Source organism: Theropithecus gelada, chromosome 1 (genome assembly GCF_003255815.1).
Source record: "Theropithecus gelada isolate Dixy chromosome 1, Tgel_1.0, whole genome shotgun sequence".
NCBI lineage: Eukaryota > Metazoa > Chordata > Mammalia > Primates > Cercopithecidae > Theropithecus > Theropithecus gelada.
This window is the reverse complement of record NC_037668.1, coordinates 35121823-35145876: the sequence shown is the minus strand read 5'-3', so window position 1 is coordinate 35145876 and position 24054 is coordinate 35121823. Positions and strand designations below refer to the sequence as shown.

The 24054-nt window shown below is 58.0% G+C and overlaps 2 protein-coding genes across 3 annotated transcripts in view; one reads left to right on the top strand and one right to left on the bottom strand.

Moving 5' to 3' along the window:
- ESPN (espin) overlaps positions 1-9979 on the bottom strand; it is a 38634-nt gene extending 28655 nt beyond the window's left edge. Inside the window, exons 1-2 of the mRNA XM_025395184.1 lie at positions 9506-9979; positions 6313-6506 (exon numbers count right to left, since the gene is read on the bottom strand). Coding sequence (XP_025250969.1) covers positions 6313-6506; positions 9506-9799 — 488 coding nt within the window. The 5' untranslated portion in view covers positions 9800-9979. The remainder of the gene's footprint in view (positions 1-6312; positions 6507-9505) is intronic.
- Positions 9980-10090: 111 nt separating this feature from the next.
- On the top strand, positions 10091-19873 carry HES2 (hes family bHLH transcription factor 2). 2 transcript variants are annotated; one of them, XM_025371320.1, is made up of 5 exons: positions 10091-10277; positions 15249-15316; positions 15390-15485; positions 15752-15851; positions 15932-19873. In XM_025371320.1, the coding sequence occupies exons 2-5, from the start codon at positions 15272-15274 to the stop codon at positions 16210-16212; spliced, it is 522 nt and encodes a 173-aa protein (XP_025227105.1). In that variant the 5' UTR covers positions 10091-10277; positions 15249-15271; the 3' UTR covers positions 16213-19873. The 2 variants fall into 2 exon arrangements, with proteins under 2 accessions (XP_025227105.1, XP_025227097.1); XM_025371312.1 differs by lacking the exon at positions 10091-10277 and having other exon boundaries at positions 15179-15316.
- Positions 19874-24054: the final 4181 nt, after the last annotated feature.

Here is a 24054-nt window from a genome sequence, read left to right as displayed (position 1 = left end):
GGAAACCCCCAAAAAAAAAAAAAAAAAAAAAAAAAAAAAAGAAAGGGCAGCAGGGAACAAGGCCAGCGGAAGAGTGAGTGGGCATCGTGGGCACGGGTGATAATTTCAGCGAGGCTCAAGGTTGGCCTTGCTGAGGTGGGGTCTGAGCAAAGACTTGGAGGAGGGCAGGGAGCAGGCGGGGATCAGCCTCTGTGAAGGCAGGGGCGCTGGCCTGTTGGAGGGGACCACAGCCTGGAGGAGGGACGGCCTCTGGGCCATTATAAGGAAGTGAGCAGCCTTCCCTGTCAGTGGCCAGAAGCCTGTGATGGGACTTACTCTTTTTTTTTTTTTTTTGAAACAGAGTCTTGCTCTGTTGCTCAGGCTGAAATGCAGTGGCGCAATTTCGGCTCACTACAACCTCTACCTCCCAGGTTCAAGTGATTCTCATGCCTCAGCCTTCCAAGTAGCTGGGACTACAGGTGGGAGCCACCACACCCGGCCAACTTTTTTCCCCACTGAGATGGAGTCTTGCTCCGTCGCCCAGGCTGAGTGCAGTGGCGCGATCTTGGTTCACTGCAACCTCCACCTTCTGGGTTCAAGCAATTCTCCTGCCTCAGCCTCCCAAGTAGCTGGGATTACAGACGCCCACCACCATGCCCAGCTAATTTTTGTATTTTTTGGTAGATATGGGGTTTCACCATATTGGCTAGGCCGGTCTCAAATTCCTGACCTCGGGATCCACCCGCCTCAGCTTCCCAAAGTGCTAGGATTACAGGCATGGGCCACCACACCAGGCTGGGACTTGCATTGTCTTTTCTTTTCTTTCTTTCTTTCTTTTTTTTTTTTTGAGATGGAGTCTCGCTTTGTTGCCCAGGCTGTGCAGTGGTGCGATCTCGGCTCACTGCAAGCTCTGCCTCCCAGGTTCACGCCATTCTCCTGCCTCAGCCTCCTGAGCAGCTGGGACTACAGGCACCCACCACCACGCCTGGCTAATTTTTTGTATTTTTTAGTAGAGACGGGTTTTCACCGTGTTAGCCAGGATGGTCTCGATCCGCCTTCCAGGTTCCAGCGATTCCCCTGCTTCAGCCTCCGGAGTAGCTGGGACTATAGGCACGTGCCACCACACCCAGCTAATTTTTGTATTTTTTAGTAGAGATGGGGTTTCTCCATATTGGCCAGGCTGGTCTTGAACTCCTGACCTCGTGTTCTGTCTGTTTCAGCCTCCCAAAGTGCTGGGATTACAGGTGTGAGCTACCGCACCCAGCAGGACTTGTGTTTTCAAAGGCTGCGGGTGGAGATGGACGGGCGAAGGCCCGGGCCTTTTAGGCTTACTGGCTCCCCTTTTAGGCTCCCCTTTTCCCTTCCTTAGTGCACAGCCTCACAGAGCCTGACTGCTCCCATGGCCCATCTGAACCCAACAGGTTCAGGTAGCCCCCACGTGGGGCAGAAAGGGGGTTTCTCAGAAGCCCTGGAATGCCCCAGCAGTGCGCTGCTTACAGAACCCCAGGGCCCAAGGCTCAGCTCTCCCCCTTGGAAGGGTAGGGCAGGCACACTAGCCCTGGTTAGACAACAGCTGGGACCAGGAGCTGCTGGTGGAGACATGAGATGGTCTCCTGCTGTGAGGGGCTTCTCCAGACTCCACCAGGTCCTTCCTTTCTCAGAGCCTCCACCTGGGTCAGGAGGTCAAGGACGGCAGCCTCAGTGTGGACACAGGCCCCACCCCCACACCCTGCTACCGGCTGAACTGACAGACACCGTGGGTAGAGCTGGGGCTGGTGATTAAAAAGGAACGAGCCCCCACGGCCTGTGCCAGAGTCAGGGGCCTAGTGCAGAAAAGGACCACCCCAGGCCGGGCGCGGTGGCTCAAGCCTGTAATCCCAGCACTTTGGGAGGCCGAGACGGGCGGATCACAAGGTCAGGAGATCGAGACCATCCTGGCTAACACAGCGAAACCCCGTCTCTACTAAAAACACAAAAAATTAGCCGGGCGAGGTGGCGGCGCCTGTGGTCCCAGCTACTCGGGAGGCTGAGGCAGGAGAATGGCAGGAACCCGGGAGGCGGAGCTTGCAGTGAGCTGAGATCTGGCCACTGCACTCCAGCCTGGGCGACAGAGCGAGACTCCGTCTGAAAAAAAAAAAAAAAAGAAAAGAAAAGGACCACCCCAGGCAGAGCCTCCAGCCTTCTAAGGGGGAGAGTTGAGCCCTGGGCCCTGGGGCTGTCTAAGCTGAGAGCTGCTGGGGCTTCCTAAGAAACCCCCTTTCTGTCCCAGGTCGGGGCTTCCTGAACCCCTGGGCCGTGGGAGCAGCTAGGCTCTGTGAAGCTTTGCACAAAGGAAGGGAAAAGGGGAAGTCTCTAGTGGACTTGAAAGGCCCTGAGTGATTAGGACCTGGACCAGGAGTGGGAGAGAGACCCAGAGAGGAGGTACAGCCAGCTCAAGGCCACACAGCAAGCCGGGGGTGACCACAGCTGGTGGATCAGCCTCTCTAAAACACCATTTCTGTACCTGTCAGCTCCACGAGGTAGGGACACTTGTCTGGTTCACCAGCATATCACTGGCATTTCGAATATTGCCTGGCACATAGAAGATGCTCAATAAGCCTTAGTTGAATGAGTCCATCTGTAAAATGGGCTGACTGCAGAGCTACTGCTAGGGGTGGTTGTGTGGCTCAGATGACACGGGGTGTTGCCAGACTCCTAGAAGATACTTAGCACCAGGTTCTTTTTCTTTTCTTTCCTTCCTTTCTTTCGTTCATTCCTTTTTTTTTTTTTTAACCAGAGTCTTGCTCTGTTGCCCAGGCTGGAGTGCAATAGCATGATCTGGGCTCATTGCAACCTCCGCCTCCCTGGTTCAAGCGATCCTCCTGCCTCAGCCTCCCAAGTAGCTGGGATTACAGGCATGTGCCACCTATACAGGCATAGTCTGGCCACACGCCCAGCTGATTTTTGTATTTTTGGTAGAGACGGGGTTTCACCATGTTGGTCAGGCTGGTCTTGAACTCTTGACCTCAGGTGATCCACCCGCCTCAGCCTCCCAATGTGCTGGGCTTACAGGCGTAAGCCACCGTACCCAGCCCCAGGTACTTTCCAATCCCACTCCAGTCTAGTCTGGTTGGGGTAGGGGAGGCTTTGGGGGAAGGAGACACCTGCTGAAGTTGATAAAATCTCTGGGCTAACTGGTTTTCCCGCTTGCTGTGACTGGCAGCACCCAGGAGCCCAGGGGAAGAGCCTGGAGCCTCCTCACTGCCCAGCCTGGAAGCTCAAGCCTCAGGGTCCCAGCTGAGCCCAGGCTCCCCGACCCCCACAGCCCCGCCCAGCTGCTCAGGCCCTGGGGCAGCCAGAAGCAGGTGTGAGGGGGTCAGAGTAAGCTCCTGGGCTCCAGGACCCTCCTGGGAGGGTGGCCACCAGCCTTGGGGACACCTGCTCTTCGCCCCTCCTCACTCTGCCCTGATTGGGGGTCTGGACCCTCAATCCGCCCCTTCATCAGCCACTGGAGCTCCTGCCAGGAGGGTCAACCCTCCCAACTCAATCTCCCCGAGACCCAGGGCCTGGGACTTGCCCAGCCCGGCTCCTGCCAGCCCCATGTCTCCCAGCTGAGAGATCCCTTTTCTTTTTCTTTTTTTTTTTCCCCTCGAGATGGAGTTTCACTCTTGTTGCCCGGGCTGGAGTGCAATGGCACGATCTTGGCTCACTGCAACCTCCATCTGCCAGGTTCAAGCGATTCTCCTGCCTCAGCCTCCTGAGTAGCTGGGATTACAGGCATGTGCCACCACGCCCGGCTAATTTTGTATGAGAGATCCCTTTTCTACAAGGGCCCAGAGGGAGGGTCCCGTGTGGCAGCAGCCCCTGAGGTCATTGGGACAAGTCCTCTGCTTCTGGGAAGACTTGGCCCCATGAACGGGATAGACAGGGAGGTGTGGGGGATGTGCAGGGCATTCCTTCTATTATAACACCCCAAGGTGTAGCCCTGGAATTAGCTGAGCTTTCCCGAGGCTGTCCAGCCTTCCAGCCCCTCTGCAGTGTGTCACTTCCATTTCCCATGGTCACCCACAGCCTCCCTGGGCAGGATCGAGTTTCCCACCAGCAGGTCCGGGAGCCCTTCCTCCCTCAGCACTCACCTACACGCCAGCGAGAGAGCTGAGCCTTGTGAATAATTCACAGCCATTCACAGCAGGCCGCAGAGGCTCGCAAGAGCATGAAGCTGGGCCACCTGGGTCCCTTGATTGCGCCCTGTGGCCTGGGGCAGCTCAAGCCTCTGCCCTCCCCAGCTCCCAGCCCTCATATCCACAGCCTTCGTGAGCAGGAATCCCTGCTCCCAAGGTGGGAGGTTAAGGGGGTGCACCAGCCCCCAACCCCAGTTCCCAGCTGCCCCTCCTGCATGAGCCCAGCCTGGCAACCACACCAAGACACCTTCTTATCAGCCGAGTCACACGCCGCTGTGGGAAACGGAGCCCAAGCCCTCTGTCCACCTCCCTGAGATTCATGGTGACTCCTGGGGGGCTGGCGGCTCATCAGTCCAGGCCATCTGGCCACTGGGTCAGCACCAGCGCCCAATCACACGCAGCAGCTGGCATGGTCTGGAAGGGGATCAGGGTCCCCCAGCCCCAGAGCCCTGGAGGGCGTTCCACAGCATAGCCAGTCTTCCTAACACCTGGGATCCCAGCCCACGGAGGGATCGTGGCTCATCCTAGACCTGGCTTCTCAGTGAGGAAGGCTCGGACTGGCGGTCCTCACCAGCGCTTGCAGAAGGCGGGCTCAGAGTCTTCCAGTTCACACTTGGGCCTTATTGGTCCCGCCATCAGGGGCACCTGCCCCTCTCAAGACCTGTCCTTCTCCTCTGCTTGAAGTGAGGGGGTGGGACAGGTGCATCAGAATCACCGCTGTGAGGATGGGGACATGTCCCAGGTGTGGCTCCTAGGCCCCAACCTGGAGAGTCTAACTCAGGAATCTGGGACAGCCTCCAAGAGGTGCTGACAGGAGCCAGTTGGAACCCTCTACTCAAGGGTCCCTGGGGCCCTCCTGCTCTAAATCCCACTGACTTTGACATGATCCAAACCCTAGTTTGTTTGGAAGCAGTGAATTCATACCAAAGCGGCCACCAAGAAGGCCTGGCAGGGCTGGTTGTGAAGCGCCCCCTCCCGGGGGCAGCACCTGTTGGGTCTCCCACTGACCAAACCATGGAGCCCCTTCTTAGTAAGGATGGAACCAGGCCCAGCTCCCCTGTCCTGGGCCAAGGGGACCACTGGAGCCCGGCCTGGTGGGTGCTAGGGCTACCCTACATCCACGCCAGTGTGCCTGGGCCCAAGAGGCTGCAGCTGCTGTAGCCACCTTGCCACATGGTCATATGGCCAGAACTGGCCTTCAGCCTGCTCCCTGGTGGCCAGGGGCCCTGCAGGCACACCCAGAAACTGACCAGTGGTGGGGACAGGCCAGACCCTCTCACCTCATAGCTGCTGTCGTCCTGAGGCTGGGTCCACATTCACATTTACATCTCAGGCTCCCACTTAGACTAACGAGGGTTAACCGTCATAGCACCCCATTCCCCATTCAGACCCCTGTGGCATCTGGCACCCTACCCTCTCAGACAGGGCCTGCACAGCTTTCCCCAGGATGCCTGCCTCTCCAGGTGCACCTAAGACCTGAGTCCCTCCCTCCCTCCCCCAGACTCACACATGCCCCCTGCTCTGTACGACCCCCCACCCCACCCGGGGGAGCTCCCAGCCCACTCCCCAGGAGGTTTAGGAGCCCCATGCTTCCCTTGATAGTGGGAATGGGCTGAGGGGCCACAGGAGATAACAAGTTGCTCTCTGGATGGCCTCCAGCCAGGGGTTCTGGGGCCAGGAGGTGGGGTGGGGGTCTGGGAGGGGCCTTTCTCCTTTAACTGCTTGAGTAACTGATGGGGTTCCCTTTCTGCCTGTTTGACTAGGGTCTAGGAGGCGCTCCTGCCCTTGCTGCTCCCCACTCCGTCCTGAACAGTCTTGCAAATGAACACAGCCTAAGCTAGAGAGAGCCTCTGCTGCAGAAGCAGCCCAAGGGGAACAGGTGACCTTGGCCTGCGTGCCCAGCCTCCCAGGCCCAGCTGCGTGCAGCTGGGAAGCTGAGGATGCTGGGAGCACCTGCTTGCAGGGCTCTGGGGACAGCCCCAAAAGGGGTTTTCCAGGAGGGGAAAATTTCATGTTGAGTGGAAGCCATTTCTCTGGCCTGGCCCTCTGGCCCCAGGATGGCCACTGGAGGGATCATTGTCCTGGAGTGTCAGAGAGGCGTGGAAAATCCCAGGCATCCCCCAAAGCCCTTTCCCAGCCCACCCAGAGTACCCCTTAAGAGGGGTGATCTTACTCAGGGTAGTGCCCGACGAGAAGCCTCAGGGAGGGGAAGTCTCCTTTGGCGGCAGCGTAGTGGATAGGCAGGGCACCCATGTCTGTGGCCGCGGTGGGGTCCCCACCGCCATGATGCAAGAGCCAGTTTACCACCTCGGGGTGGCCGAAGCGGGCAGCCAGATGCAAGACTGTGGCACCAGAATTGTCTTTGTCCTGTGGGAAGAGAGCCAGTTCAATTCCTAAAGCCTGTTGCTGCCCCGCCCCTGGCTTGGGCCACTCCCAGACTCCCACAGGCCTGGAGGGTGGTTCTGTGCTCTCTGTCTTCCCTGGAGGGATTGGCCAGGCCTCATCAGCAATGTTTTTTTTTTTTTTTTTAAGGTCATGTGGATCCTGGGTTTGAGTTCTGCTTCTGTCCTTGGGCAACTAATTGGCCCTCTCTGAACCATAGCCAATAGGCAGCAGCACCATGCAGGGCTTTCAGAGGCCTGCAGGTCCTGACTGCGAGCTGCCTACACAACAAGTACCTGGTTGTCACGGTAGGAGACTGGCTCCAGGCCCAGAACCACAGCCCTGACTCCCAGGGGCTCAGGGAGTGCCTGAAGGAGTGACAGAGGGTTACTGGGCGGAGCAGGGCCAGGAAGGGGGGCTGTGGGGCTGTACAAAGCTAGCACCAGGACTGGGGGGCACCCTCTGCATCCAACACTTGCCCCCTCTCTCTCCACCCTTCCTAGGTGTCACGTGGGAACAGAGACCTCCGCCTTAGTGCGCCTCCGGCAACCCAACTTCAGTGCAGAAAACTGCGGCCCTCCCCCAGCAGACTCGCCAGCGTGCAGCCATAGGAGCAGCCTGTGTTCTTGCCCCTGTGGAGGTGGAAGTTGCTAGGTACTGGTGGGTGGGTCCGGGGCAGTCAGCCAGGGGTGCTAGGTGCAGGCTAGTGGTGGCCCCTGGGAGGGCTTGGACCAAACTCTCCCCAGGGGCCTCAGAGCGGGTGCGGCCAGGGGTCTGGGCCCAGAACTGCTGAATGTGTCATCAGTGGACACCCCACTGTGTGTGTCTGCTGAGAAAGGGGCTGGAGGGGAGTGCTTATGGGACCTGTGCTGGGAGGAGAATCCCCAGGAACATCTAGACACAGAGGCTGCTGCACTTGGCAGAGTGGGCACTGGTTTGGGAACAGAACAACCTCCCAGCACCAAGCACATAGGACGACAGAGGGGTAGGCAAGGCCGCGGCTGCAGGAGGCAGTGCGCGAACTTCACTAGGATCAGGAAGCAAAGCCTCTCTGCCCCGCCTTGCCCAGAGACAGGGCACTGTGGTTACAGACTGGCAGAGGCAGCAGGAGCTGGCGAGAGACCCCAGGCCTCAGGAAGCCGAATCACAGTGGGAAGAGAAGCTCTGAGGCTCCTGCGAGAAATGCAAGGAAAAGAGGTCACGGAGGGAGCTGGGGTCCCTGGGGCCACTGGTAGGGTCTTCAGGCAGCCTGCAGGGTGGGGGCAATGGCCTGGCGGTCCTGCTAAGGAGGCAGGAAGACGGGGCAGAGAATGTCATGGCCCACAGGAAGCTGAGGGCAACACCGAGGCCCCTCCTGTGTGCTAGAAAGCTGAGAGTGGGGGGGACCAGAGAGTGGTTCAGTCTGTCCCCTCTGAGCCCAAAGGTCGGGGCTGGCTAGCGGGCACCCGGGCAGAACCATGGTGAAATGTGACCTGAGCCCCAGCTCCTGAGAAAGGCGCTCCCTTCCTACTGGCCTTGGGGACTGTGGGTCTGAGGCTCCAGGGGTCCCACTGGCTCTGGGCCTGTCAGTGGTGAAAACTGTAAGGAGAGGGCCACAGACCTCTGGGCTCTGGCCTGTGCCTGTCCAGGCTGTCCAGCTGTCCAGGCCCCAGGAGCCTCATGTGCGGTGGACCACACCCTAAAGCAGCTTATCTCTCTGGGCTGTGCAAGCCCAAGGATCCAGGTCATCCCCTGCACACTTTCTCCCCCCGCACCCAAGCCTGCCCGGCCCAGAGGGCAGGAGACCTGATAAGCTGGGCCCAAGGCCACCTGCTCCTCCCAGTTCCTCTGCACTGGCCAGGGAGGCTTCTGGCCAGGGCTGGACACTGGATCAGGGAGGCATGCCACCGCGCAAAAGAGTGGCCATGGGCCACGTGACCAGGAAGCCCTGGTAATGGGGCCCACTGAGAGATACCAGGTGGGCTATCTCCCAAGAAGGGTGGGAAGGGGGGCCTGCTATCTGAGGGCAGAAGATGGGGGTGGCCTGGCGATCTTTGGGGCATAGTAAGCCGGTTTAGAGTTACCCTGACTCCTCTCCTTCCATCTCCAGGTCACCCGGTGGTCTAAGTGGAAAATTAGTTCTGGTTCCTCCCTCCTGTGGCTACCCCCTCAACCAGAATTTCATCCAAATCCCTAACCTTGGCTAGGATACTGTCTGGCCTGGCCCTGGCAGCTTTTCCCCTCCTCACCCACTCTGAACACGCTGCCTGCGGCTGGCCCTCCAACAGGACAGGAGCATGCACGCCTCAGGGATCTGCACTTCTTGTTCCCTGTGCCTGGAACTGTCCCACCGCTGCCTGGCTGGCTACCTGCTTCTCAGCAGCCAGGACTGCCCTTGGAGGTCACTGCTCAGAGTGACCAGGTGGGGTCTGGAGGCAGCAAGAATCAGCCTGGGTTGGAGAAGCAGCTGACAACTGGGAGCCTTGACAGCACTGATGTCCTGGGGTCAGCCTGGGTTATGGGCAGACCATTTACCACCGCCCATCACCCTTCCCCCACATCCTGGCTGGGACACCTGTATCTCAGCCTGGGGTGGGCTGTGGGACTTTGCCCAGCCTCCTTTCAGATCCGGTCCTGGAGGGCACGGGCGTCTGACTCTGCTGCCCAGGCCTCATGTCCCCACCCACTCCCAGGACTACAGGATCAGTGCTTTGTTTCTCCCGGTACATACTAGTAAGCACCAGCCCCACGGAGACCCCTCCCTTCTGGCTCCCATCACCCAGGTGCGCTTCCAGGGAGGCCCCAGGCTCGCCAGGGCATCTGCCCACGTACTGGCAAGCCAGGGAGCCCACTCACCTGAGGGCCTCTGGAAGGAGCTCCGTGCAGGGCTCAGCTGGGCCAGGAGGTGCCAAACCCCACCCATTCTTGAGCCCCGGGGGACTCTGGGCCAGGACCCTCTCCGTAGGAGGAAGCCGCAGCGCCCCTGGCGAACCGCGCGGACCCACCTGCACTCTGCAGCCGCCCTGCGACAGCAGCCACTGCAGGCAGGCGAGCTGGCCGGTGGCGGCGGCGTCATGGGCCGGTGTGGCGCCGTTGCGGGCGCGGGCCGCGGCGGGGAAGGCGGCTTCCTCCACCAGGAAGCGCAGACAGTGCAGCTTCCCCGCGCGGGCCGCGTGGTGCACGGGCAGCGCGTCCAGCGGGTCGCGCAGCGAGGGCCCCAGCAGGCCTGCGGCATGCAGCGACCTCAGCACGTCCAGCTCGCCTTGCCGCGCCGCCTGCAGCGCCTGCTCCAGGGCCATGGTGCCGCCTGCGGCGCCGCGACTCCGAACTCAGCGCCTTCCCCAGGACGCCATGCGTGTGTCCTCGCGAGCCGGAGGAGCCCGCGGTGCGGCCGTCGGGGATCTGCGGGCCGGCAGGCGGAGCGGCTGTGGGCCCTGCCTCTGCTCCGCGCTGCCTGGCGCTCCGCTCCGCCGAGCTCTGGGGCCGGAGCCCGCCGACGCCGGCTTAAGCCTCGGGCCCGCCCTCACCCCTCCCCGCCCCGCCCCGCAGTCTCTGCCTGAGTCCCCCGCCCGCCCCCGCCGCGCCGCAGGGACACTCGTGCGACCGGGGCAGGACGCCCAGAGGTTTCTCTCTTAATTTGCCTCAAGTAACAGTGGAGACCCCAGAGCGCAGCAAAACTGGGTTCGAACTGGAGAGCCGTCCAGGCACAGACAAATTCATTCATCTGCCCAGTGCCCGCTAACTGCGATTCTAGGCGCTGGCAACGCAATTTCAGAGGTGATGGGGAATGACTGTCGGGACAGCGTGGGCGGACAGGGAAAAGTATCTGAGAAGGTGCAGTGGGGCTGGGTTTCAGTGGAGAGAAGGGTATTCCAGGTGGGGAGCGCGAGGACAAGGGCCCTGAGGCAGGAGCAGCCCTACCACGTCCCTGAGGGGCTCTAGGTCGAAATCCCCAGAAAGTGCAAAGAGCCCTGCCTTCCAGGGTCCCTCCAGATCCGAGAACTGCCCCCAGAGCTTCCAGCGGGGAGGGCAGGAGGGCAGGACAGGAACCACTGGTGCGCTGGGAACTCGATCTAGACGCTATGGCCTCAGGCCGCCCACAGCCGCTGTCGGGGTGGAGGGGCTTCCAGCCACACAGAAGGCAGGGATGGGAGGGATAGGGCTTGTGGGGAGACGCGGGAGCGCCAGCATCCAGAGAGAGAGGGCTGAGACCCCTGCAGGGGCGCAGGAAAGCGCCAGAGGGCGCGGGAAGGACAGCGAATGTCTGCCAAGCCACCCTGCGGGCTCCACTGAACACCAGCCGTGGGAGCGGCTAGTGCCCAAAGGCCGCTAGGAAAAGCTGACAGAAGGTGGGGGCTACATGGCTGTGGGAGTACAGGCCGCCTATCAGCGATCTTGAAGCACCCTGTGCCCTTCCTGTCCCAACACCCACCCCCTCTGGAATCCCGTGGGGGCTTGGCCCGACCCGGGCTGAAGGTTTCACTCCGCGCCAGCTCTGGCCTGGCACAGTCAGCGCCGGAAATGCTGTAGAATGAAGGAAGCCCCTTCCAGGAACAGTGGGAGTCATAGTGCTAAACTCACAGTGCTAAACTCGGGGGCTGCCTCCGGTCCCTTCCCTGGGGCTGCCACCCAGTGGCGACCTGCGTGGTGGCCTCCCGCGCTCCCAGGTGCCCAGGTAACTGGAGCTGCTGGGCCGTGCCTAGTCAGGTGGGTTTCCAACGACTTCCACCTGGCCAGATCACCCTCACTCTCTCCATGGGAGCTGTGGCCGCTGGGATCTGGGACCCTTGCCCAGTGGTTTGCAACAAAGGGAGGGAGGAGTCATTCCTGGCAGCCTCACTGCTGGAGCTGGCGGTGGCCAGAGCAACAGGCGCACTGCGGCCAGCGCTGTCCTCCTCTAGGTGCCCAGAGGCAGGTGTACTGTGAGGCCAGCAAGTGGCAGGGGTACTGTCGGGAAGAGGTGCTAAAATGGCTTGTCTTGGGCACCCCTCCCCTGCGCCTCCTCCATTCCAAAAGGCCCTGCAATTTGTGTTCTCCACTCCTAAGGTGGCCACCTTGGTCATGGACAAGCTCATCTAGCACATGGTTTTGTGATTTTGTGGGCCAGGTCCAGGTAATGCTTTATTGCTATTCCAGTGGGATGGGCAGATGCCCCTGAGCCCCTGCCACTGTTGCTAATGACATCTCCATTAGTGCCACATGTGAGCACCCACCCCTGCTGACCAACCTCTCAGACTCCTTTCAGGACATGACTCAAACTCACGCTGCGAGCCAGGACCTTCCTGCCAGGCTTCTGTCAGGCTTCTGTCCTTTCCAGGCTCTCCCATGTCCACCGGGTCAACTGGGTCCTCCCCAGCAGCCCTAGGGAGCTCACGCCAGCAGTAGCACTTTTATTTTATCTGTGCTACCCACCAAGTGCCCACCACGCTTCGCATGGATATTTAATCCAGAGGTGCTGTGAGAGAGGTACAGCTATTGTTTCCAGTTTATAGCTGGGGATAATGAGGCATGGAGAGATGGGGAGGTGTTTTTTTTTTTTTTTTTTTTTGAAAATGGGTTTTGGTTAGTTGCCCAGGCTGGAGTGCAGTGGTGCAATCTCAGCTCACTGCAAGCTCCGCCTCCCAGGTTCACACCATTCTTCTGCCTCAGCCTCCAGAGTAGCTGGGACTGCAGGCGCCCGCCACCATGCCTTGCTAATTTTTTGTATTTTTAGTAGAGACAGGTTTCATAGTGTTAGCCAGGATGGTCTCGATCTCATGACCTCGTGATCCGCCCACCTCGGCCTCCCAAAGTGCTGGGATTACAGGCGTGAGCCACCGCGCCTGGCCTGTTTGTTTTTTGAGATGTAGTTTCACTCTTGTTGCCCAGGCTGGACTGCAATGGTACAATCTAGGCTCGCTGCAACTTCTGCCTCCCAGGTTCAAGTGATTCTCTTTCCTCAGCCTCCCAAGTAGCTGGGATTACAGGTATCTGCCACCATGCCTAGCTAATTTTTTTATTTTTTATATTTTTAGTAGAGATGGGGTTTCATCAGGTTGGCCAGGCTGGTCTCGAACTCCTGACCTCAAGTGATCTGCCCACATTGGCCTCTCAAAGTGCTGAGATTATAGGCATGAGCCACCACGCCCAGCCTTGTTTTGTTTTTTAAAGCATTTTGGCTGAGATGACACAGACGGAAGTGGCAAACCTCACTCCCTGGCTGATCCTGCTAGGCTCTTCTTTCTTCTCCACCCAAGGTTCCCTCTGCTCACAGAACCCCCATAATCTCCCACCCTCCAGATATCAGCTTAGAGATTCTCTCCCCAGGAGGCCTTCTCTCACCCCTCTGCTGGGCTCACCCCAGCCCGCCCCAGGTTTCTCCTCAACCCAAGGGCCAGTGCACTTCCCAAGAGTAGGGACCGGGGTGGAGTGTATCCTTACTGTATCCTAGGTGGCCAGAGCTCCCCTAAAGCCTGCACCCGACACTTGCCCACCTAGCTGTCTTTAATGCTCCTCTGATTCCAGACCACTCCTTCCAAGTAACCAGTAAAACCTGAAAATCCTTGAGTTGAAGATAACTGTGGGTTACTTGGTTAAAGTCCTTTACGCAATGGGAGAGTGGAGGAAGAAATATTTTTAACTGGGGGTAACTGGCAATGGAAATGATGTTTGCTCTCCTGCCATTCAGTCTTCAAATGGTGGTCCACAAGCCTGGAGGGGGATATTCTAAGGGGAGCCTCCTCCTTCAGCCTTTTTCTCCCAGGAGCTAGAATCAGTCCCTTCCCAAGATGCAGATGCTGCAGGCGGACTTGTGGGTGCAGAACTGAGTCAGTCAAGCTAAGTGGCTTGGGCTGGGGATGAGAGGGAAAAGATCCACAGAGTTTTTTAGGCTCTTAAAGAACAATTCACTGTCTTGGGGGAGGCCTATGGAGGCAAATTGGCCTCAACCATGGAGAACAAGGTCTCAGGTTCCTCCAAGCCCTGCTGGGCCAAATATCTTGAATGATTTATTCTCACTTGTTACAACTTTTTTTTTTTTTTTTGAGACGGAGTCTCGCTCTGTCGCCCAGGCTGGAATGCAGTGGCGGGATCTCGGCTCACTACAAGCTCTGCCTCCCGGGTTCACACCATTCTCCTGCCTCAGCCTCCCGAGTAGCTGGGACTACAGGCACCCGCCACCACGCCCAGCTAATTTTTTTGTATTTTTAGTAGAGACGGGGTTTCACCGTGTTAGCCAGGATGGTCTCTATCTCCTAACCTCGTGATTCGCCCACTTCGGCCTACCAAAGTGCTGGGATTACAGGCGTGAGCCACTGCGCCCGGCCTTGTTAGCACTTTTTATGAGGGTTAATGCAGGCGCGAGCCTTAAAGCATTAAGCCCTGACCTTGGCACACAGTAAATGTCCATGAACGGTGGCCTACCGTCCTTCCCGTGCCACAGATAGGTATGGGTGCCCTGGGCTCCCCTGGCCCAGGCTTCTCCGGGCCCCTTAGTGTGTTCGTTGGTCTTCTTCCATCCTGCGGGGAGAACCCTGAAGGAGGGGGATGTGCGGCTAGCGGAAGGGGTGGAGCTTGGAAGTGGGGTTCGGGAGACAGGGGGTTCATCCAGCACCCTGGACAGAGCCCTCCTTGGCTCCGCCCCATGTGGCCTCCTCCCGGCTGGCTCTGTGGATCCCTCCAGTTATCTCTCTGCCCAGTAGTTCGCAGTGTGGTTCGCGGGCGTGGCCGTTGCCCCGCCAGCCGGTCGGGGGAGGGGAGCCTGGAGCAGATGGGCGGGGGACGCCAGCCAGTTTGCCGCAGCAACGGCCACGCGGCGCGAAGGCGGTCCTGGGCGGGCCACTGGGGCCCGGGCGGGCAGCCCGGGGCCCGCACCCAGGACTGTCCCGCCCGCGCGTCACGTGATCCCTGACTGTCCTGCGGGGCAGAACCCGGACCCCTAGCCGGTGGGAATGAAAACAAGCTCCGAGGGCTCCCGGGCTGCCCCTGCTTCTCTAGGATTCCGTGTCCCCACCCAAAGCCTGGAGTGGGGTAACCAGAAGGCTCTTAACTAGGCAAGCCGCTGAAGGATTCTGCGGGGTCCTTAGAGCCGGGCGTCCAGCGACTGAGGCCCTTGTCCAGGCTTGGCCTGTTCCCAGCGTCGAGGGCTGGAGCAAGTTACGACCTCTCTCCGGACCTCGGATTCCCCGTCCAGCTCAGCCCTTCACCCGATAAAGCAGCTGGGGGTGTGAGTCCCTCCTGCTGCTGTCCCTCTTGGGAGCCCCCATAACCGCTGGGTTCCCTGCTCCGGCCCAGGGCGGGGCTCAGAGGAGACGCTGAACCCGAGCCTGGGGAATGAATGAAGGGCAGCATTGGAGAGGAGGGGCAGTAGCTTGAGCCAGGCAAGGCCTGGCCCCACCTGGCCCTCCTGCCCTCGGGGTCACGCAGCGAAGGCCCCCAGTGGCGCCCTCACAACTGCCCCGCAGGTGCTCGTGGACAACTGGGGGCCGCCACCTCGCGGTAGATAGGACATGAAGGCAGGGAGCGGGATCCCCGGGGGCGTCGCGGTCTCCCCTCCTGTCTCCACCCCGAGCAGGAACAAAGGCGGGAGGTGGGACCAGCGGACGGCCGGACTCCGCGGGGCGGGGCGGGGCGGGGCGGGGCGGGGCGGGGCAGGCGAGCCGCTCCCTTAAAGCTCCGCCGCCGGCGCGGCGCGCACTCGTCTGGCACCAGCCCGGGCCGCGCCCGGGACCTCATTCCGGACCTCGGTTTCCTTTTGCGTGGGGCTCGCAGCTGCCACCGCTTTCCAGCGGAGCATGGGGCTGCCTCGCCGGGCAGGGGACGCGGCGGAGCTGCGCAAGGTGGGAACCGGGGACTGGGGGCGGGGCGGGGGACTCCGGGGATCCGTCTAACCACCGCGCCGCCGGTCCGCAGAGCCTGAAGCCGCTGCTGGAGAAGCGCCGGCGCGCGCGCATCAACCAGAGCCTGAGCCAGCTTAAGGGCCTCATCCTGCCGCTGCTGGGCCGGGAGGTGAGCGCGCCCGGGCGGAGGGCGGAGGGTCCTGGGGCGCGGAGCGGGGGCAGGGGGACTGGGTGTTCCTGCAGGAGGAACCTGCCAGGGGGTTCCGCGCGGCGCCCGAGGCGGAGCCTCGGTGGGGTGGGCGCGTCGGAGCTGACCCCACGCAGGCCACGGCGCTCCCCACACCCAGCTCCCGACTAGAGCGCGGGTGCGCCTGGTAGCCGGTCAGAGGTCTGTCTTGGTGGTTCTCTGTCCCTCTTCCTTGTGGCCGGGCGCAGAACTCCAACTGCTCGAAGCTGGAGAAGGCAGACGTCCTGGAAATGACCGTGCGCTTCCTGCAGGAGCTGCCTGCGTTGTCATGGCCCACGGCAGCGCCCGGTGAGTGAGCCCGCCCTCCCCTGCCCCGCGCCCTGCACCCCGCACCCCACCCCGTGCCTCACGCGGCTCTCTGCCCGCAGTGCCTTGCGACAGCTACCGCGAGGGCTACAGTGCCTGTGTGGCGCGCCTGGCCCGCGTGCTGCCCGCCTGCCGAGTCCTGGAGCCCGCAGTGAGCGCCCGCCTGCTGGAGCACCTGTGGCGGAGAGCGGCCAGCGCCACCCTCCACGGCGGGCGCGCTGGGGATTCCGGTGGCCCATCTGCCCCCGCCCCAACGCCCGCGTCTGCCCCGCAGCCCGCATCCGTGCCCGTGCCCTCGCCGCCCTCGCCTCCCTGCGGCCCTGGCCTCTGGCGGCCGTGGTAGCACCTCGGTCGGTCCACGGATCCTGCCGACTGCTTGGGACCTTGGGGCACTGGACAGGTTGAAGCTCTTGGTGGCGGCTGCTGTTCCCATCATGAGGGGCCAGCCCAGTACCCACACCCAGGCCGGAAGCCGGATGTTTGTGACTGGCGTGGCAGACTGAAAGTCCTGCGGCTGGGGCTTGGCTCAGGGAATAAAAGGAGCGTCCCTGCTTCAGCCCCCAACTTGGCGAGAGAAGAAAGGACAAGAGGCAGCAGGGTGAAGAAGAAGCCCCCATCCCAGCTGGTGGAGAGATTTCTGGAACTGGACCCTGTAGCTGCGTGGGCAGCCGACACACCCACCCCAGCACTGGCACCAGACCAGAGCCAGAGCCAGGAACTGGGCAAAGTGCAGCTGTGCACCCTGCCTGCTCACTGCTCTCCCAGCCCTACCTGGGTCTACCTCCTGCCCAGCTCTGCTTGGGACTCTCTGGGCACACAGCAGCAATGGCCTAAGGGCTCAGGTCACTTCCAGGGCCCTACGGGGCAGCAGAGCAGAGCAAAAGGGTGCATAGGCTGGGAGTCGTCACCTCCACTCCTAGGCTTTTCTGCCCAGAGCCCCCAATTATAGGGGCAGTATACATCCAGGGGTCTGTGCGGTGGGGCTGGGGGATTCCTTAAGTGACTTTGAGAAGGATTTGTTTTCCCAAGCATCAGTTTCACACCTGGGCACTGCCCCCCAGGCTATGCAGTCTTTCATTGTGAGGAAGGGGCAGAACAAGAATGAGGCTGCCCTGTGGCCTCAAGGAAACTTGTGGCTTTGGAGGGTCTGACTCCAGCATAGAGTCTGTGCCAATGTGGGGTGAGCAGGACCCCTGCCATGGAGCAGCAGGAATTAGAGGGATGGAGCAGGTTAAAGAATGGGAAACACCTTCTCTTGTTTTTTTTCCTTGCAAACTACTCCCTGCTACTCATTGAGACTGGTTACCGGAAGCAACTTGTTAAGATTTTTCTTTCTGGGTGGGTGCGGTGGCTCATGCCTGTAATCCCAGCACTTTGGGAGGCCAAGGCGGGTGGATCACCTGAGGTCAGGAGTTCGAGACCAGCTTAGCCAATATGCTGAAACCCCGTCTCTACTAAAAATACAAAACTTAGCCGGGTATAGTGGCATGTGCCAGCTACTCGGGAGGCTGAGGCAGGAGAATCGTTTGAACCTGGGAGGCTGAGGTTGCAGTGAGCCAAGATTGAGCCATTGCACTCCAGCCTGGGCGACAGAGCAAGACTCCATCTCAAAAAAATTATTTTTTCTTTCTTTTCCATGGAGGCCTGGAGTCTCTGCGAAGGCTAGGGAGGGGCTGCTGATCCCACGAGTGACCACGAGGAGGCGGGGAGGCACTGGTGGCCCATAATCAGGCAAACACCCATCATTTCATGCGGGATTCATGAAATCATAGTCAGGCAAACACCTGTCATTTCATGGCTGAGCATTTGCAGAAGGTGGAGGATTCTCCCCCGAATCCCCAAATCAGCAGCCTGTGCTAGGGACCAGAGCACCAGGGGCAAGAAGACAGAACCGATGTGGGGGTGAGGATGGTCACTAAATCCGACTGTGCCACACAAGCCCATGATGACCTTGGCACTGGTTTTGGGTGGCAGGATATGAAGGAAGCTGTGAGCATTATTGAAAAAATCATTGTTAAGCCAACAGGGTCATGCTGCCAGCAAGGCTGTGCTGTCTTCTCACCTCCCTGGGCCCAGAAGGTTAGACTGTAAGCTCCTGGAGGGAAAGGCTGGGGCTGAGTGCACCTCCATGTCCCCAAGGCACAGGGTGCACAGTGGGTGCTCCCTGAACATAGTGGACTAGAGAGCAGGGGACAAGAGGACGACCCTGTAAAGAGCCTTGGACAGTTTGGCATTTCCCTTAACTCCCACTCCCACGCCCTGGGATCACTGTTGGATATTTACTCCGTGAGGACAAATACTGGGGAGGTGTGGAGAGAAGGCAGGGCAGGTTCCTCTTACTTTCACCCATTTCTGAGAACGAGTGCCTGTTGGCACTGTCTTCGTGAGCCTCCGGGAGCAGGTAACCTGTGGCCCAAGCCCACCTAGGACTCCACATCAGGTAGGCACAGGACTGGCCCCTTGTCACCATAAAAACTCTCAGTACAGGTTTAAACTCCGTGAGAACTAACCAGCCAGGGGGACGCTTGCTTCATCTCAGCCATGCTTGCCACCTCTAGCTTCTGAGAGTCCATCTCAGTTCGCAGTTCTGTGACTTGCATTGACCTGGCTCCAATCAAGCTACAACGCAAGCAGTCGGCGGGAGGGGGATTGTAGATGGGCCAGTGACTCACAGGGTCAGGCGCTTGGGGGAGCCTGAGTCAGGAGGCCAGTGGGCCCTGGAAGGGAGGGGGCAAGTCCGGGTGGGTGAGGTTCTGGGCCCCAGGCAAGAAGGCAGAATTTTTCAGCAAGGGTGTGTGCAAGAGCTGCCCAGAAGGTCTCTGCTGGCTCTCCAAGTCAGGCTTGTGAAATAGGAACGCCAACATCCTCCTCCACAGGCAGTGGCAGCTACCTCCTCCTGCCAGCTCCTCAGGTGCCCCCCAAGCTCTGTCTAATGGCCAAAGGTGAGCACAGGGTGGTGGGCTTTTCCTGTGCAGAGGGAGACTGATTCAAAGGGTCATTTATGACCCTTCACGTGTCCCACATCCTGCCCAATGGCCAGGTCTCGGGATGCCTGTTCCAAGATGGTTCTGTGACTTTGTGTGACTGTCTGATGATCGCCCCAGCTGGGGAAAAGGCTTCCATGTCTCTTCCTCATAAAACTAGTGGGCGAGGCCGGCGCGGTGGCTCACGCCTGTAATGCCAGCACTTTGGGAGACCAAGGTGGGCAGATCACCTGAGGTCAGGAGTTCAAGACCAGCCTGGCCAACATGGTGAAACCCTGTCTCTACAAAAATACAAAAATTAGCTGGGCATGATGGCGGGTGCCTGTAACCCCAGCTACTTGGGAGGCTGAGGCGGGAGAATCCCTTGAACCCAGGAGCTGAAGGTTGCAGTGAGCCGAGATCGCACCACTGCACTCCAGCCTGGGTGACGGAGTGAGGCTCCATCTCAAAAGCAAACAAACAAACAAAAAAACTAGCGGGTGAAATGATTTAGTGACCCAGGGACAGCCAGAGCACTAAGCTGCTGGGAAGCCATCTGTGCTGAAATGGAGATTTCCCAGGAAACTCAGGCTTGGGACAGGCCCCTGCCTGTTCCTCGGGCACCAGGTGATTAGGAGAGGTCGAATCTCATTTCCACGAGAGTGAGGATAAAGAGTGGGCTGCCAAAGAGGACTCCTCTCATAAACATTGACAAATTGCTCTGCCCCGCCTGTGATCCCAAACTCCTCCTGCGGTCTGGGATCCTGAGTGTCCTGCGGGTTCATCTCGGACGGGCGGTGCATGAACAGACTGCAGGGAACGTCTGGGAGAACCAGCTTCACAACAGATATAATAAGGAAGAAGTTTGAAATATTGCAAGAATTGCGAAAGTGTGACACACAGATACAAAGTGGGCACATGCTCGTGGGAAAATGGTGCCAACAGACTTGCTTGACTCTGGAGTTACCACGAACCTTCAATTTGTTTAAAAAAAAAAAAAAGCAATATCTGTGAAGTGCAATAAAGTGAACTGCAATAAAATGGGGTGTGCCTGTACTTGTGTTGAGACAGGGTCTTGCTCTGTCTGGAGTGTAGTGGTGCAATCACGGCTCACTACAGCCTTGAATTCCTGGGCTCAAGCCATCCTCCCACTTCAGCCTCCTGACTAGCTGGGACTACAGGCGCACGCTGCCGCGCCCAGCTAATTTTTTGTTTGTTTGTAGAGATGAGGTCTTGCTGCATTGCCCATGCTGGTCTTGAACTCCTGGGCTCAAGCGATCCTCCCCTACTTCACCCTCCTAAAGTGCTGGAATTACAGGATGAGCCACCTCGCCCAGCCTGCCTGTACTTTTAAGAAAACATTCCAGGTTTCTAAAGCCATTGTAGAGAGGAGCTAACCCAGCCAATGATGCTGCTTCTGCTAGCTTTACTTCTTGTCTGAGCTCCCTTCAAGTGTGGACGGATCTCTGGGGGCTGTGTGAGTGCCTGCGTGTGTGTAGGTGTGCATGTGTGTGCGTTTGTGTGTCCCTGTGTAACTGTGTTGCTGTGGCTGCCCTTCAGAGAGCTGCCTGGGCATGCAGTGTCAGGGAGAAGGCAGCCACCCACCGAGGCTTCCCAGTGAGTAACTAGTTTCACTTGGGGTTTTCAAAGGCTCTGATGAAGCCCCAGGCACTTAAAGCAGCTCTAAGGCTCAATAATGGTTTCAGGAGCGTGAGAATGGATCTAGAGAACACGCCCCACACATGTGGTGTCTTGTTACCCGAGGTCCACTGGGGGGCAGCAGGGAGCAGGGGCCAGGCAGCTGGTCCAGGACCAGGCTCAGGAATGAGGGGTTCCCTGGCCTGGGGGTGAGGCCTGAAGGAAGAAGATTCCAGGCTGAATATGTGTCCACCGCTGGTTCTGTCGTGGAGGGGGGAACCAGACAGCCTCGCATCTTGGTGTTCGTTATGTTAGGATTTTTCACAAATTTCAGGCAGCACAGGACAATCTTAAGAATAAACCAGGCTGGGCATGGTGGCTCACGCCTGTAATCCCAGCACTTTGGGAGACCGAGGCGGGTGGATCACGAGGTTAGGAGTTCGAGACCAGCCTGGCCAATATGGTGAAACCCAATCTCTACTAAAAATACAAAAATTAGCTGGGCATGGTGGTGCGTGCCTGTAGTCCCAGCTGCTCGGGAGGCTGAGGCAGGAGAATTGCTTGAACCCACCCAGGAGGTAGAGGTTGCAGTGAGCCGAGATTATGCCACTGCACTCCAGCCTGGGTGACAGCGCAAGACTCCGTCTCAAAAAAAAAAAAAAAAGAACCTTTGTAGACCTCAAAAATCAGAGGCAGGCTGGGCGCAGTGGCTCATGCCTGTAATCCCAGAACTTTGGGAGGCCGAGATAGGTGGATCACTTGAGGTCAGGAATTTGAGACCAGACTGGTCAACATGGTGAAATCCCTTCTCTACTAAAAATACAAAAATTAGCTGGGCAATGTGGAGTGGGGCGGGGGGGTGGAGGGGTGGGGGCAAGGCGGCTCACACCTGTAATCCCAGCACTTTGGGAGGCCGAGACAGCCAGATCACTTGAGGCCAGGAGTTTGAGGCCAGCCTGGTCAACATGGCGAAATCCGAGCTGTACCAAAAATACAAAAATTAGTCGGACATGGTGGTGGGTGTCTGTAGTCCCAGCTATTTGGGAGGCTGAGGCAGGAGACTCGCTTGAACCCAGAGGTAGAGGTTACAGTGAGCCAAGTTCACGTCACTACACTCCAGCCTGGGCAACAGAGTGAGACTCTATCTCACACACACAAAAAATCAGAGGCAGATCCAGGTTTTGTAGGAACTAAATTTTGAGGCCCTTTGTAGTTGAACTAATCTAAAATTACGAACATAGATTTCTAAGTATGAAAATGAATATTTATTCAGAATGAAAAATAAGTCATATTAACTAGTGGTGCTTGGAGATTCACATCTCATCCTTTTGGCTTCTCTTTTCATAGGATGCTTCCAGCTGGCACACCTGGCCTCCCCTCCATGCTCAGAACTGCCTCCTACTCTACATCCAGGCTCCTGAGCAGCCCCCAGCTTAAGCCTCAGCAGCTCAAGGGTAAATCCACCTCTGCCCAGAACTGACTCTGGATCTGCCCCAGTGACAATAACAAGATAAATGCCTTCCATTCTCTTCATACTTTCAGGATGTAATCCACATATTTACACAGTGTTTCATCAGTTGCGGTAATGTTTGTTTTGTTTCTTGTTCCTTTGTACCTATCTGGGAAGCCTGTGCAATTCAGATGTCCAGGCCCACTTCCAGAAGTTCTCATTCCCTGTGCTTGAGTCAATGGCTGCAGACCATACATCTGAGGGCAAGTTAATCTGCTCTAACAAAGATACCACATCTGAGAATGGTGGTTGGCAGGGGCTAGGGGGTGGGAAGAATGGGGAGTTGGTGCTTAATGGTTACAGAGATTCAGTTTTGCAAGAGGAAAAGAGCTCTGGAGATGGATGGTGCTGATGGCTGCACAACAATGTGAATGTGCATGATGCTTAAAAATGGTTAAGATGGGCCAGGCGCGGTGGCTCACGCCTGTAATCCCAGCACTTTAGGAGGACAAAGTGCGTGGATCACAAGGTCAGGAGATCGAGACCATCCTGGCTAACACGGTGAAATCCCCGTCTCTACTAAAAATACAAAAAATTAGCTGGGCGCAGTGGCGGGCGTCTGTAGTCCCAGCTACTCGGGAGGCTGAGGCAGGAGAATGGCATGAACCCGGGGGGCAGAGCTTGCAGGGAGCCAAGATCATGCCACTGCACTCCAGGCTGGGCGACAGAGCGAGACTCCGTCTCAAAAAAAAAAAAAAGGTTAAGATGTGCCGGGCACAGTATCTCACGTCTGTAATCCCAGCACTTTGGGAGGGCAAGATGAGAGGATTGCTTGAGCCCAGGAGTTTGAGACCAGCCTGGGCAACACAGTGAGACCTCATCTTTACTAAAAATCAAAAGAAATAGCCAGGCATGGTGGCGTGTGCCTACAATCCCAGCTACTTAGGAGGCTGAGGTGGGAGGATTGCTTGAGCCTGGTAAATCAAGGCTGCAGTGAGCCAAAATGACACCACTGCATTCCAGCATAGACCACAGAGCAAGACCCTGTCTCAAAAAAATAAATAAAGGTTAAGATGGTTAATTTTTATTTTTTATCTTTTGAGATGGAATTTTGCTCTTCTCACCCAGGCTGGAGTACAGTGGCATGATCTCCGCTCACTGCAACCTCCACCTCCTGGGTTCAAGAGATTCTCCTGCCTCAGCCTCCTGAGTAGCTGGGACTACAGGCACCCACCACCATGCCCGGCTAATTTTTGTATTTTTTTTTTTTTTTTGAGACGGAGTCTCGCTCTGTCGCCCAGGCTGGAGTGCAGTGGCGCGATCTCGGCTCACTGCAAGCTCCACCTCCCGGGTTCACGCCATTCTCCCGCCTCAGCCTCCGAGTAGCTGGGACTACAGGCGCCCGCCACCACGCCCGGCTAGTTTTTTGTATTTTTAGTAGAGACGGGGTTTCACCATGTTAGCCAGGATGGTCTCGATCTCCTGACCTCGTGATCCACCCGCCTCGGCCTCCCAAAGTGCTGGGATTACAGGCTTGAGCCACCGCGCCTGGCCAATTTTTGTATTTTTATTAGAGATGGGGTTTCACCATATTGGCCAGGCTGGTCTCGAACTCCTGACCTCAGGTGATCCACCCACCTCAGCCTCCCAAAGTGCTGGGATTACAGGCGTTGAGCTACCATGCCTGACCAAGATGGTTAATTTTATGTTATGTGTATTTTACTATCAAAATAAAAAGCCAAACCCCCAAAAGACACTATATCTGCAATGGGGGCTGCTACTTGGCTGAGTTTGCTCTAGTTCTTTAGGGTCCATCTGGTTTTTGTAGGATCTAAACTAACTAATGCAATGAGGATATGATGGAACCTTTTCATCTTTAGGAGTGACATCTGTTTTTGGCATCCTCTGGGATTCCAGATTGCTCTGAATCTCTTGGGGGCAGGGAGCAGTGTTGAATTTATACGTGACCTTCCCCTCTGTGATAGCTCTCACCACAGGCCAAAGAATTAATGTGGGGGCTGTGCCAAGTATCAAGTCTTTATATTCCAATTACACATTCGAGGACCAGAGAAATGGCCACAGTGGCCACTCACCCAGCGGACCCATTGCAAGCCACACAAGGCCAGGATTCCTT